This window comes from Panthera tigris, chromosome E1 (genome assembly GCF_018350195.1).
Source record: "Panthera tigris isolate Pti1 chromosome E1, P.tigris_Pti1_mat1.1, whole genome shotgun sequence".
Lineage (NCBI taxonomy): Eukaryota > Metazoa > Chordata > Mammalia > Carnivora > Felidae > Panthera > Panthera tigris.
This window is the reverse complement of record NC_056673.1, coordinates 44,719,575-44,734,552: the sequence shown is the minus strand read 5'-3', so window position 1 is coordinate 44,734,552 and position 14,978 is coordinate 44,719,575. Positions and strand designations below refer to the sequence as shown.

Here is a 14,978-nt window from a genome sequence, read left to right as displayed (position 1 = left end):
CTTTAGCCTCTACTACAAAGCTGTAATCCTCAAGACAGCATGGTATTGGCATAAAAACAGACACATAGACCAATGGAATAGAATAGAAACCCCAGAACTAGACCCACAAACGTATGGCCAACTAATCTTTGACAAAGCAGGAAAGAACATCCAATGGAAAAAAGACAGTCTCTTTAACAAATGGTGCTGGGAGAACTGGACAGCAACATGCAGAAGGTTGAAACTAGACCACTTTCTCACACCATTCACAAAAATAAATTCAAAATGGATAAAAGACCTGAATGTGAGACAGGAAACCATCAAAACCCTAGAGGAGAAAGCAGGAAAAGACCTCTCTGACCTCAGCCGTAGCAATCTCTTACTCAACACATCCCCAAAGGCAAGGGAATTAAAAGCAAAAATGAATTACTGGGACCTTATGGAGATAAAAAGCTTCTGCACAGCAAAGGAAACAACCAACAAAACTAAAAGGCAACCAACGGAATGGGAAAAGATATTTGCAAATGACATATCGGACAAAGGGCTAGTATCCAAAATCTATAAAGAGCTCACCAAACTCCACACCCAAAAAACAAATAACCCAGTGAAGAAATGGGCAGAAAACATGAATAGACACTTCTCTAAAGAAGACATCCGGATGGCCAACAGGCACATGAAAAGATGTTCAACGTCGCTCCTTATCAGGGAAATACAAATCAAAACCACACTCAGATATCACCTCACGCCAGTCGGAGTGGCCAAAATGAACAAATCAGGAGACTATAGATGCTGGAGAGGATGTGGAGAAACGGGAACCCTCTTGCACTGTTGGTGGGAATGCAAACTGGTGCAGCCGCTCTGGAAAGCAGTGTGGAGGTTCCTCAGAAAATTAAAAATAGACCTACCCTATGACCCAGCAATAGCACTGCTAGGAATTTATCCAAGGGATACAGGAGTACTGATGCATAGGGGCACTTGTACCCCAATGTTTATAGCGGCACTTTCAACAATAGCCAAATTATGGAAAGAGCCTAAATGTCCATCAACTGGTGAATGGATAAAGAAATTGTGGTTTATACATACAATGGAGTACTACGTGGCAATGAGAAAGAATGAAATATGGCCTTTTGTAGCAACGTGGATGGAACTGGAGAGTGTGATGCTAAGTGAAATAAGCCATACAGAGAAAGACAGATACCATATGTTTTCACTCTTATGTGGATCCTGAGAGACTTAACAGAAACCCATGGGGGAGGGGAAGGAAAAAAAAAAAAGAGGTTAGAGTGGGAGAGAGCCAAAGCATAAGAGACTGTTAAAAACTGAGAACAAACTGAGGGTTGATGGGGGGTGGGAGGGAGGGGAGGGTGGGTGATGGGTATTGAGGAGGGCACCTTTTGGGATGAGCACTGGGCGTTGTATGGAAACCAATTTGACAATAAACTTCATATATTGAAAAAAAAAGAGTGATAAGAGAAAAAGAGATTAACTATAAATAAACAATGAAAACTTATAGTTGATTTTTAACAGCAAAAAAAGAGGTCATAGAACAGTGGATAAATGAATCTATCATCTTTCTGTCTAATATTCATATGTATTTTCTTCTTTCTCCTTTTTTTCCCTTTTAAATTTAAATATGACTTTTTGTTATAGGTTAACTTTACAAGATAGTCTTTAGGTTACAGAATATTCAGATGGGACTGTAATGAAATTTGAGAATTAACATAGCCCAGAGATAGTATGACTGTCTCCCAGAGATAGACTCCTGGAACTTTGCTTCTCCTAATTCTGGTAAGAGAATGAGAACACCTTCATTTGTAGGAAGGACAGTTGCATCTTATTTGTTGGAAACAAAGAGTTGTTTTGTTGTCATATGGAAGTTAAGTTCAAACATATGTAGAAGAGTCCATAGCTGAGTAGCCAGAGGGGTAGACTATTTCAGCTGTTTAGTTATTATCTCAGTCCCAACTCTACCCTTCTAATCTCTGCTTTGTGATGCTGAGGCTGGGACTTTGTAGACCATGTTTCTGTTTTGCTAGCTGGTTCCATATTAAACTCTGCCAATGAGTGGATGGGGGGAGTGGTAGAGAAACAGAGAGACTGAAAGACTGTCCAATGAAGTTCCTTCCTGTGATAATAAATGAATACAGTTTTCAATTTTTCAACCTTGTGGAACCAGTTTCATTACACTCGTCAGAGACACGCACGTCAGACTTCAGAGTTCTAAGGTAGAATGATAATCTGTAACTCTAGACATAGTCAAAGCATGAGTCAAGGCTGAGTGTAAAACAAAGACATTTTCAGAGAGTAACCCTTGTTGAAATTACTAAGAAGTATGTACTTCAGGAAGAATGAAACTGAACCCAAAAAAGAGCAGAAGTAAAAAGCAATGGTGAACAAAGAAAGTAAGTGTATTTAAGTTTTGCAAAAGATCAGATTTAAATTGCTCTGCCCTTGCTTGCAATATACTCACTTGGCAAAAGCTCATTCCTGTTTAAATACAAGTTTGTGCTTACTCTGTGCCTGCAGGCAGGTAGCTGAACTAGAGCTGGAGTCAACTGTGCTGACTGTTCTCACTTTACATGGATGATCGTGAACCTCAGGTGAGTCCTTAATTCGGTTGGGCAACCACACTACACTTTGCTAGTGTATTAACTTTCCTCCTTTTCTAGATGACTACTTCATATCTCTTCTTTTCAAACTCCCACTTCCTCTTCTTCCATTTGATCATATCTTCTTTTATGTCTTTAATTAAAAAAAAACAACAACAAGGCCTTCTCTTGATGTCACTTTTCACCAATTTACTTGCCTCGTTGTTCCACCTCTTTGCTTCCCCTGGCAGCAATATTTCTCAGATATTCACAATGCTTCTAAATGCTATCTTCCCATTTTCTCTTAAACTCACTTCAGTCGGCCTTCTTTCCACCCTCACTACCTGATAATTTTCTTCTTTGTATCATTAATGGTAGTTGATGATTTGAGATCACTATTGCGGCTATACGCAATGGTCAATTCTCAGGTCTTATCTTACTTGAACTACTGACCTATTTCACTGTTGATCTGCCCTCCTGGCTGATACTTCTACAAGCTGCTGTAGATGCACTGGTCACGTCTCTTCAACCCTTACCATTTTAATGTATGCTAGCCCAAGTTTCGGTTGTTGGCATCTCTTTATCTGAGGGATTTCTTTGGTTGCAGAGTTCACTCTGCCTATGCTCAACTGGCTGGAAATACAAGTGGAATAATATTGCCTCCCTCTCCTTGAGCAGTTACCAACCAATGACTGATAGGAGTTGATATAAAAACCTAGCTCTCCCACTCCCCCTGAGGCTGTGTTCTATACCATTTCCCAGATATTCCCCAATGGGATTAAGTTCCAGTTATCTTCTTGGTAACTTGCCTGATAAACACATACTTTATTTGCTGCCTTCATTCACTTCTCTACTCCCCTATCTGTGTTTCTTGGACTCACCTCCCAAGTAAACCATCTGCCTGTATGATATTTGTCTCAGGGTTTGTGTCTGGGGGCACCCAACCTAATCTACTTATTTGGCTTTTAGGACACCATATTCTCTTGGTTTTCTACCTACTTCACTGGTCACTTCTTCTTGGTCTTTTTTGCTTTAACACTACTTAAAAAAATTAATGTATTTATATTTTGAGAGAGAGAGAGAGAGAGAGAGAGAGAGAGAGAGAGAGAGAGAGAGAATGTGAGCAGGGGAGGGGCAGAGAGAGAGGGAGAGAGAGAATCCAAAGCAGGCTTCGTACTGCCAGCATGGAGCCTGATGTGGGGCTTGAACTCACAAACCATGAGATCATGACCTGAGCTGAAACCAAGAGTTGAACACTTAACCAACTGAGCCACCCAGATGCCCCTACTTTAACATTCCTTAATGCTGAAGTCTGCCAAGATCACACCTTAGTTCTCTTTCATTCTCTATCTATACTCACTCACTCATTGGGTGAATTCATTTAATCTAATGGCTTTAAATATCATCTATATGCCTATGGCTTTCAATTTTATATTTTTAGCCAAGATATCTTTCTTGAATTTGTGACTTACTGGTAGCTTTGTACCTGTTATCTCTATTTGGGAGTCTATTAGATATCTTAAAATATCCCAAACTGAACTCCTAAGTTTCTTCCATCTAAACCTGTATTTCAGGCAACTTTCTCCAGACTCTGATGATGTAAAGTCTATCCTTTCAGTTGTTCAAGACAAAAATCTTAGAATCATTCCTGACTTCTTCCTTTATCTAGTTGCTGTCAGGAAACCCTGTTGACTTCTTTTATTATTTTTTTTTAATTGAAATAAAATTGACATATAACATTACTTTAGTTTCAGGTATACAACATAATGGTTTGATGTTGGTATAAGTTATGAGATGATCACCACAATCAGTCTGGTTAAAATCCATCAACACAGTAGCTCCTTTTAAAATATATCCAGGGGGCGCCTGGGTGGCGCAGTCGGTTAAGCGTCCGACTTCAGCCAGGTCACGATCTCGCGGTCTGGTCCGTGAGTTCGAGCCCCACGTCAGGCTCTGGGCTGATGGCTCGGAGCCTGGAGCCTGTTTCTGATTCTGTGTCTCCCTCTCTCTCTGCCCCTCCCCCGTTCATGCTCTGTCTCTCTCTGTCCCAAAAGTAAATAAAAAACGTTGAAAAAAAAATTTAAAAAAATAAAATAAAATATATCCAGAATCCAGCTACTTTTTAATCATCTTCATTGCTTTCTACCCTGGTATGAATCACCATCATTTCTAACATCAATTACTTCAAAAGCCCTTTTAGGGTTTTAATTCCCTATTCTCTACCTCCCCGAGTCTGTTCTCGCCATAGAATCCAGGAAGATCTGATGAAAACATAGGTCAGATCATATCATGCCTCTACTCTAAAACCTGCAATGGCTTTCCATTTCTCTAAAACAAACAAACAAACAAACACACAAACAAACAAACAAACAAACAAAACAAAAAAATAAAGCCCAAGTCCTGGAAGGGCTTTCATGGTCCCGACTAATCTCGCACCCATCACCTCTTTCTCCTCATCTCCTATTACTATTTTCCTTCCTTGTTCAGCTTCAGATACATTGGACTTCTTGCTTTCTTTGAATAGTCCAGGTATGCTCCTGCCTTTAGGTCTTAGTCCCTATTCCCTTTGCCTATAATTCTTTTCCTACAAGTCCCCACATGGACAAAACCCTTACCTCCTTCAAATATTTGCTCAAATATCACCTTCTCGGAGGCCTGATTTTCTGTTTAAAGCCATAAGTGCCCCTTTCCCCAAATACACCTTCCCCTTCCAATGTCCTTTAGTATACTTTTCATTTTTTCTATAGCATGTATCACTTTCTAACATACTACATAATGACTTATTTATTATGTTTATTGTTTATTGCTTGTTTCCCCTGCTAGTGTGTAAGCTCCAGAGGAGCAATAATCTTTGTTCTGTTTGCTCTTATATCCTAAGTGTCTAGAACAATGCCCACATTTAAATGCTGAGTAAATAGTTGTTAAATGAATAAGTGGAGGGAGGAAACACTATTGTGTTAAAAATATAGTTCCGTATAGGGAAACAAAAGCAAACCTGAACTACTGGGACTTCATCAAGATAAAAAGCTTCTGTACAGCAAAGGAAACAAAAAAACTAAACGGCAGCCTATAGAATGGGAGAAGATATTTGCAAATGACATATCTTATAAAGAGTTGGTATCCAAAATCTATAAAGAACTTATCAAACTCAACACCCAAAAAACAAACTATCCAGTTAAGAAATGGGCAGAAGACATGAATAGACACGTTTGCAAAGAAGACATCCAGATGGCTAACAGACACATGAAAAGATGCTCAACATCACTCATCATCAGGGAAATACAAATCAAAACCATGATGAGATACCACCTCACACATGTCTGAATGGCTAAGATTAGCAACCCAAGAAACAACTGGTGCTGGTGGGGATGCGGAGACAGGAGAACCCTCTTGCACTGTTGGTGGGAATGCAAACTGGTGCAGCCACTCTGGAGAACAGTATGGAGGCACCTCAAAAACTAAAAATAGAACCACCATACAACCCAGCATTTTAACTATTAGATATTTACCCAAAGGATACAAAAATACAGATTTGAAGGGGTACCTGCACCCCGATGTGTATAACAGCATTAACAACAATAGCCAAACTATGGAGACAGCTCAAATGTCCATAAACTGATGAATGGATAAATGGATAAAGATGTGGTGTGTGTGTGTGTCTGTGAGTTCGTGTGTGTGTGTGTGTGTGTGTGTGTGTGTGTGTGTGTGTGTGTGTAATGTAATATTACTCAGCCATCAAAAAGAATGAAATCTTGCCATTTGCAACGACACGGATAGGGCTAGAATGTATAATGGGAAGCGAAATAAGTCAATCTTCAAGATTTGTCAAGAGACAGACAAATAGTAGATATTTCACTCATATGTGGCATTTAAAAGACAAAACAGATGAGCACATGGGAGGGAGTGGGAGAAGAGAAGAGAGGGAAACAAATCACAAGAGATTCTTAAGGAAAGGGAACAAACTGAGGGTTGGTGTAGGGAGGTGGGTGGGAGAGGGCTGATGGGCGATAGGTATTAAGGAGGGCACTTGTTGTGATGAGCATTGGGTGTTGTGTGTAAGTGATGAATCACTGAATTCTACTCCTGAAACCAATATTGCACTGTATGTTACCTAAATTTTAAGTAAGAAAAATAGTTCCATATAAAACTTTAAGATCACATAATATAATCCTCATTGTAACATCTCACTCACCTGTAATATTTTTAACTTCATCCATCAGTACATTTACATCAATCTTCCCATTACCTTTAAGATAAAAAAGCATGAAAAAGATTTTTAGAAAAATGATATAAAAATTTTAAATTGTGAAATAGAAACCCCAAATTCAGCCACTTTGAGACACTTTCCCTAGAAGTTTATTATTTTTTTATGTCATTAACTTAAATTCATATAGCTCCTGCATTTTACATTATCAAATTACATACAGCACAATGCATGAGCAAAGTTTAACGCACTCTCCTTTCCTTCAAGACAATCTATTATTTACTAGGTTACTCTTTTGCAAGCACGGGTCTGAAATTCTTTGAGTTTAAAAATTTTGTTTAAAAATGATGTTTCGGGGCGCCTGGGTGGCTCAGTCGGTTAAGTGTCCGACTTCGGCTCAGGTCACGATCTCGCGGTCCGCGGGTTCGAGCCCCGCTTCGGGCTCTGGGCTGATGGCTCAGAGCCTGGAGCCTGCTTCCGATTCTGTGTTTCCCTCTCTCTCTGCCCCTCCCCCGTTCATGCTGTGTCTCTCTCTATCTGAAAAATAAATAAACGTTAAAAAAAAATTTAAAAATGATGTTTCCATTTTGTCAGTGCTGACTTTCCCTTTGGGCTTCTGATCACCTTAGCATCAAGTGATCCCTGTAAAGGATAGAGTGCAGTACGCATGTCTAGCTGCTCTCAGGTTGCCAGCATGATAATCATCATGTTGATATGTTCAGTTACATTCCCAGGTATGATGACAAAACTCTTGTACAGCACCCATTCTCAACTGAAAGACTTATTCATAGACTACGTGCTTAGTTTCTTTAGGCTATTTCTCAATTCTAAAGCTACTGGAGGTCAATGGATACATTTTTAGTAGTTTGTAATATTGCAAGTTTGAGAAGCACTGGGTTGGGATGTTAAGATAGTAGTTAAAAGATGCAATTACTCTCATTGGCAAGATTCAGTTTGGAACCTGAGAGCTGCCTGTGGACATACTCATTTTCCACTTATGACTTGGTCAAGGGTGCCAATCCGTCACTCCTCAAACATGTTCACACTCTTGTTTTAAGTGTAGTAATAATTCTAAGATTGTCAATTCCTCCAAGAGTGAGATACCAAGAATCACTTTGTATTCCTACTATTACCTTAGCATTAGTTTAAGAGTTTGCAAAAGATTGATACTAAATTGATACTAAAGATTGATACTAAACACCATTTAAATGCTTCCTAAATAATTAAGTTCCAGTAGACCGCAAACATATTGTAGAGAATGAAGTAGCTTTAAAACCAGTTTATATTTCAAGTTCTTAGATATGGAATTTTTCCTGGCTTGTTTTTTTTTATGTCTTTTCAGTTATGATGATCTTTTATTGGTATCCTTTTATAGTTTTAGAGCATCTATGATGATGATGATGATGAATACTATTATATTATGACTTTTACACAGGATAAGGAAAAACTTTTATTGGAGAAAAATCTGTTCCTATAAAGGACAGATCCTATAAGGTCTTTTGCTTTGTGTGTCTCTTTTTTTTTTTTTTTTAATTTTTTTTAACGTTTATTTATTTTTGAGACAGAGAGAGACAGAGCATGAACGGGGGAGGGGCAGAGAGAGAGGGAGACACAGAATCGGAAGCAGGCTCAAGGCTCTGAGCCATCAGCCCAGAGCCCGACGTGGGGCTCGAACTCACGGACCGCGAGATCGTGACCTGAGCTGAAGTCGGACGCTTAACCGACTGAGCCACCCAGGCGCCCCTGTGTGTCTCTTAATCAGCTTCACTGAGGCCTATCGGGCCCCTGAAACAGTCTTCCCTCCTATTTCAGATGGTTCCACAGATGTACAAGGTAGTCCACAAGAATTAGATTAGAATTAGCCTCATTTTAAATCACTGTGCTGGTATCTTTTCTCATGTTTCAGGACAGTAGAAAAACAAGGCAAAGACAAATATCTGTATTTATTGAACTGGCAGGTTAAGAGAGCTATGAAAGGGATTAAAAACCAAAGAAAAAGCCATTTTTGGGAAAACCGCTTACCTCTTACTAAGGCAAAGTTTCCGAGGCTCTAGAACAGTGTCTGACATATTATAGGCATTCGGTTAAAGTTTATGGAATAAAAGAGTGAAAGGTACTACTGGTTTAGAAAAGCCCACATTCATTGACTTGGATCTTGTATCTTCACTCCCTCCTCAAAGGGGCAGGTATCAAAATTTCCTCATGAATGTTTCTCAGTTCTACCAGCATGAGAACAGTCTGATATATGCCAAGTTTAATTAATTCTGTTGACCACTACTATGTATCCTCTTAAATTTCTTAGTTCTAGTAGTTCATGGCAGTATAGCAGAGTGGTTAATAGTTTCTGGAGCCAGACTGCCAGCCCACCATTTACTAGCTCTATGACTTTACACAAGCTACTTGAGTTCTCTGTGCCTTAGTTTCCCTATATGTAAAATGGGAGTAAAATTAGAACCTGCATTATAAAGTTGTTTGCAAGATAAAATAAGACGATATATATAAAGTGCTGATGATAGTGCCTTACACATTTCAGGACCATGTTGCTCATTGCTGTTTAATGCTGGTTAGTGGTAGGGACTCAGAGATTAAAATCTTGAGTATTCTCCATTGAACCCTGGCGTTCCCTGTGAAGAGTGACACTTGCCATGTATACTGGGCACCATTCTTGGTGATACTTCCCAAGTGAGAGCCATTGAGCTTAGTTTAGTAGCTATGTGAAAGGCCTCACTCTTTCTTTTAATTCTCAGATACATCATATCTTCAGGTAGGTAGTCCAGGCCTGATACTACCCTCAAGTCCAAAGTTTGGCTAAAGAGTATATTGACACCTAAAATTCTCACCATCAGTTGGTAGGAGGTCCTTCAGTTCCTGGATTTTTTTCTTCTTGAGATCAATTCCCATGTTTTTCAGGAAAGTGTCCACCTTATTTAGAGACACCTTCACCCCTTAGGAAAGAAAGGGATGGGATATGAAAAATATTTGTAATGATGTAAAGGGTGGGTTATTATAGATCATGCCTAGGCATCAATACTACATAGAAAATGAAGAGCAAAGAACAATTAAACTATCCAACTAAATGTGGTTTGTTGTTATCTAAGTGAGGAATTCCTAAACCCTGATCTATGGAATTCTGTTATTACTTTTAGGAAAACATTAAAGAGAAGAAAGTGAACAATTAAGGGTATTTGGTAAGTCATAGCACAGACTAAAATCAACCTTTATACATGTGTTTGAACAGAAGAATGTGAAACTTGCTAAATTAATGGACAACTACAAATCCATCCATCCATCCACCCACCCACCCACCCATCTGTCCATTCAGCTAGCCATCCATTGAGCCAGACAGGCAGCCAATCCATGGATTTACTCTCTCATAATTCTCTGAGACACTTTTTAAGAATATATGCTTCTAGAATCTATCCCCGGAAATTCAAGATCAATATAACTAGAAAGGGGCCTAGTGACTTGAATGCTACATATTCCACCCTCCCCCTGGTAATTTTAATATACAACTTTATTTGGGAACCGCTGCCTTTGGGTTACTGTAATGTACCTAAAGCATATGAAGAATAAACACTGACTTAACAAACCATTGGGACAGCTGGGATAATAATCTGAAAATTGAAAAATAGGAAGAGTTTTTGAAAATAAGAGCAAAGCCAAAAATGCACCCCTGGGACCTCATCAAAATAAAAGGCTTCTGCACAGTGAAGGAAACGATCAGCAAAACCAAAAGGCAACCGACAGAATGGGAGAAGATATTTGCAAACGACATATCAGATAGAGGGTTAGTATCTAAAATCTATAAAGAACTTATCAAACTCAACACCCAAAAACCAAATAAACCAGTGAATAAGTGGGCAAAAGACACGAATAGACATTTCTCCAAAGAAGACATCCAAATGGCCAACCAACACATGAAAAAATGCTCAACTTCACTCATCATCAGGGAAATACAAATCAAAACCACCATGAGATACCACCTTTACACCTGTCAGAATGGCTAACATTAACAACTCAGGCAACAACAGTTGTTGGAGACGATGTGGAGAAAGAGGATCTCTTTTGCATTGTTGGTGGGAATGCAAGCTGGTGCAGCCACTCTGGAAAACAGTATGGAGGTTCCTCAAAAAACTGAAAATAGAACTACCCTACCACCCAGCAATTGCACTACTAGGTATTTACCCAAGGGATACAGGTATGCTATTTTTAAGGAACACATGCACCCCAATGTTTATAGCAGCACTATCAACAATAGCCAAAGTATGGAGAGAGCCCAAATGTCCATCGATGGATGAATGGATAAAGAAGATGTGGTACATATATACAATGGAGTATTACTCAGCAATCAAAAGGAATGAAATCTTGCCATTTTCAACTATGTGGATGGAACTGGAGGGTATTATGCTAAGTGAAAGTAGTCATTCAGAGAAAGACAAAAATCATATGACTTCACTCATATGAGGACTTTAAGAGACAAAACAGATCAACATAAGGAAAGGGAAACAAAAATAATATAAAAACAGGGAGGGGGGAAAAACATAAGAGACTCATAAATATGGAGAACAAACTGAGGGTTACTGGAGGGGTTGTGGGAGGGGGGATGGGCTAAATGGGTAAGGGGCACTAAGGAATCTACTCCTGAAATCATTGTTGCACTATATGCTAACTAATTTGGATGTAAATTTTAAAAAATAACGAATAAAATTAAAAATTAAAAAAAAAAGAAAATAAGAGCAAAACCTGATGACCAGTTTTACCTGCCTTTTCAATATGCTTCTTACTCACCTTTGAGAGACTGTAACTCTTTCATCAATCTGTTCATGTACACCCTTCCTTTGGCTGTGGGGAAAAAATAAGTTTCAGGCAGGAGCGTTGATATTTAAATATATAATGAAACATGCATAGGTTCAGAAATGGAGACTTCTAATATTTTATTCTAGAAATTTAAATGATTAAAAACATTTTTTTAACGTGCATTTATTTTTGAGAGAAGAGAGAGACAGAGCGTGAGTGGGGGAGGGGCAGAGAAAGAAGGAGACCCAGAATCTGAAGAAGGCTCCAGGCTCTGAGCTGTCAGGACACAGCCCGATGCAGGGCTTGAACCCATGAACTGTGAGATCATGACCTGAGCCGAAATCAAGAGTTGGACACCCAACTGACTGAGCCACCCAGGGGCCCCTAGAAATGTATATTTCACTTCCAAGGATAAAACTTAGGAGTGGAAACAGCTCTCAATTTGGCGAAATCATTTTGGTGATGGGGGTAGGGGGATGAAACATTCCTTAACTAGGCAGTATTAGTTAAAAAAAAGTCCACATATTCAGGGCGCCTGGGTGGCTCAGTCGGTTAAAGCATCCGACTTTGACACAGGTCATGATCTCACGGTTCGTGAGTTCGAGCCCCGCGTTGGTCTCTGTGCTGACAGCCTGGAGCCTGTTTCAGATTCTGTGTCTCCCTCTCTCTCTCTGATCCTCCCCCGTTCATGCTCTGTCTCTCTCTGTCTCAAAAATAAATAAACGTTAAAAAAAATTTTTTAAAAAAGTCCACATATTCAACTTCTCTGAAGGACACTGAGATTTTTCCCCACTGTGGTATTTTTAATGCTCACCATCAACTGGAAGCTTGTTCTGTAGTTTCAGGACTTCATCTTCTGTGAGTGTTATCCCCATATTTTCCAGTAAAATTTCCAGGTTACTAGTATCGACCTTCTCACCTTTGAAAATTAAAAGGTGGTAAAAGTTGAAAATTTGAAGAATGGTGATCTCATGTTCTAAAAAAAAAAAAAAAAAAGAAAGAAAGAAAAAGAAAAAAAAAACCTGGGGCGCCTGGGTGGCTCAGCTGGTTGAGTGTCCGACTTCAGCTCAGGTCATGATCTCACGGTTTGGGAGTTTGAGCCCCACGTCAGGCTCTGTGCTGACAGCTCAGCGCCTGGAGCCTGCTTCAGATTCTGTCTCCTTCTCTCTCTGCTCCTCCCCACTTGTGCTCTGTCTCTCAAAAATAAATAAATGTAAAAAAAAATTTTTTTTTTTAAAAATCCTGTTTGTTGATTAAACAATGAAGTAATCCTGACAAGAATGCCAGCTAAGACATCATCTTAGAGCTTTTTGGCTAAAACAATGGCAATCAAATTTAGGCCAGCAGTCTGTAGATGCAAACATTCATGGATATACAGGTAGAGTGAGAGAATTTATCAGTAAGGCAAACAATGCCGTTGAAATATAATTTTGTGTAAATGTTAAAATCCTGGTGTTGCAAAGTCTTCTTAATTACCTATCATGGAATCATACAGGGCTTTTCTCCAGGGGCTTCTTTCTTAACCCAAAGTGGCTCTCTGTCATGCCTCAGGGATTTGGTGGGCTTGCCTCCCTCTCTTCTTGGCAGCCTCTACCACCCATAAAGTTTTTTTGGTGGCTAGGAAATTAGATGCAGTCTTCCAAGCTCTCCTGTTTTTAGGCTTCCAGGAAAACTGGCACATAGTTATTTTTATTCTTAGGGCTTCAATGTAAAGTGCTACAATGAGCCAGACAGGGGAACATCAGACTCTCACAGAATCGGTAAGACACAAAGCTAACAAGTTTGTTTGGTAATGGACTTTTAGGAGGGTGGAAATCACCACTTATCCCTGCCCCCCAGTAGCTGCTTCCCAATCTGCTCGTAGGATGGCTGTATGAAACTTTCCTTCATGATGGCTCTTGCCTCTAGCTTGAAGATGCAGTTTAGCAACAAAAACAACAAAATGGTAATTATGTGAGGTGACAAATGCGTTAGCTAACCATATTATGGCAAATATTCTGAAATACGTGTATCAAATCATCACATTGCATACATTAAACGTACACAGTTTAGTTTATATATATCTATTATATCTCAACAAAGCTGGGGAAAAAAGATGCTGTTTAAGTGGGCAATTTGCACCTCCTAATCATTTCCAATTTCAGGAAAAGAAAACTTGCTTTTAGTCCTCTGGAACCATACTGCAGTACTTCCATTGGGAGGATAATACCTGGGGAGGGAGCCAGTCTTCTGCACAAGTGCCTGGGAGGAAATGTGTACAAGGGTTACTCTCCCCTAGCTGCTTCAGACTCTTCTGGAAAGCCTTGCACCATGGAGCTTCTAAAATGCACCCCCCCCCCGCCCCCATAAGCAACCAAGGAATGATTCTTCAGATACAACAGAGCAATTTCCTAGTCTGCTAACTCGATCACGTGTTTTTTTTTATTAAAAAAAGTTTTTTTTAATGTTTATTTATTTTTGAGAGAGAGATAGAGAGACAGAGCGTGAGCAGGGGAGGGGCAGAGAGAGAAGGAGACACAGAATCTGAAGCAGGCTCCAGGCTCTGAGCTGTCAGCACAGAGACTGATGCACAGGGCTTGAATGCACTAAACCCCCTCCAAGATCATGACCTGAGCTGAAGCCGGATGCTTAATCAACTGAGCCATCCAGGAGCCCCTAACTTGATCACATTTTGACAGACATGGGCCTTCTGCTAGGTTATCAGTCTAACTACCCCTGTCATCTGTATCATTCCCATTCTTCAAAATGTAAGCCCACAAAAAGTTTTCTATCCTCTCAAATCTATTCTGTGTTTTACCACTCTGATTTTTCTTTCCATTGCTAGCTTTCTTTTCACCCTTCCCACAGTACCCTCTTGGGCTCATATTTCATTAAATATGAATTTCTCTAAATCTTTAGTCTCTTTATAGACTCTTACCTTCTTCCCTAACTGAACTTTGTTCTGGATAGATTTTCCTTTTGCTTTTGCTTTTCCTTTTCCTTCCCTTCCCCACCCCCTCCCTCCTTCTTTCCTTCCTTCCATCTCCCCTCCCTTCTTTCATTTCCTTCCTTCCTTCCTTCCTTCCTTCCTTCCTTCCTTCCTTCCTTCCTTCCTTCCACCCTCTCTCCCTCCCTCCCTTCCTTCTGAGAGAAAGCTGCTCTTTTTTTTCCCCCATAACTCATTTGCCATAGGGCTTACATTCTCCGAGATCCTATTTGCTGCTTTCTGGCCATACTCAAACCTCTCCTTTTGTGAGAATTATGGTACTTGGCTTTCTTTTTATTGTCACTTACTGACTTCTTGGTCATTTAAGGAGCTTGTCCCATTACTCACAGTCTTCCTCTGCACCCAAATTCCTGGCATCATAATAGGCAATTCTAGTCTTTATATAGACAGTTCATTCCACAACCTGGCCTCTCAATTTCTTGAG

General features: G+C 39.7%; 1 protein-coding gene across 1 annotated transcript in view; it reads right to left on the bottom strand.

Annotated features, from left to right (window-relative positions):
- LOC102964544 overlaps positions 1–14,978 on the bottom strand; it is a 91,186-nt gene that overhangs the window by 11,857 nt on the left and 64,351 nt on the right. The window contains exons 21-24 of the mRNA XM_042965463.1: positions 12,383–12,487; positions 11,560–11,613; positions 9,612–9,716; positions 6,760–6,813 (exon numbers count right to left, since the gene is read on the bottom strand). Of these exons, the coding sequence (XP_042821397.1) occupies positions 6,760–6,813; positions 9,612–9,716; positions 11,560–11,613; positions 12,383–12,487 (318 nt within the window). The remainder of the gene's footprint in view (positions 1–6,759; positions 6,814–9,611; positions 9,717–11,559; positions 11,614–12,382; positions 12,488–14,978) is intronic.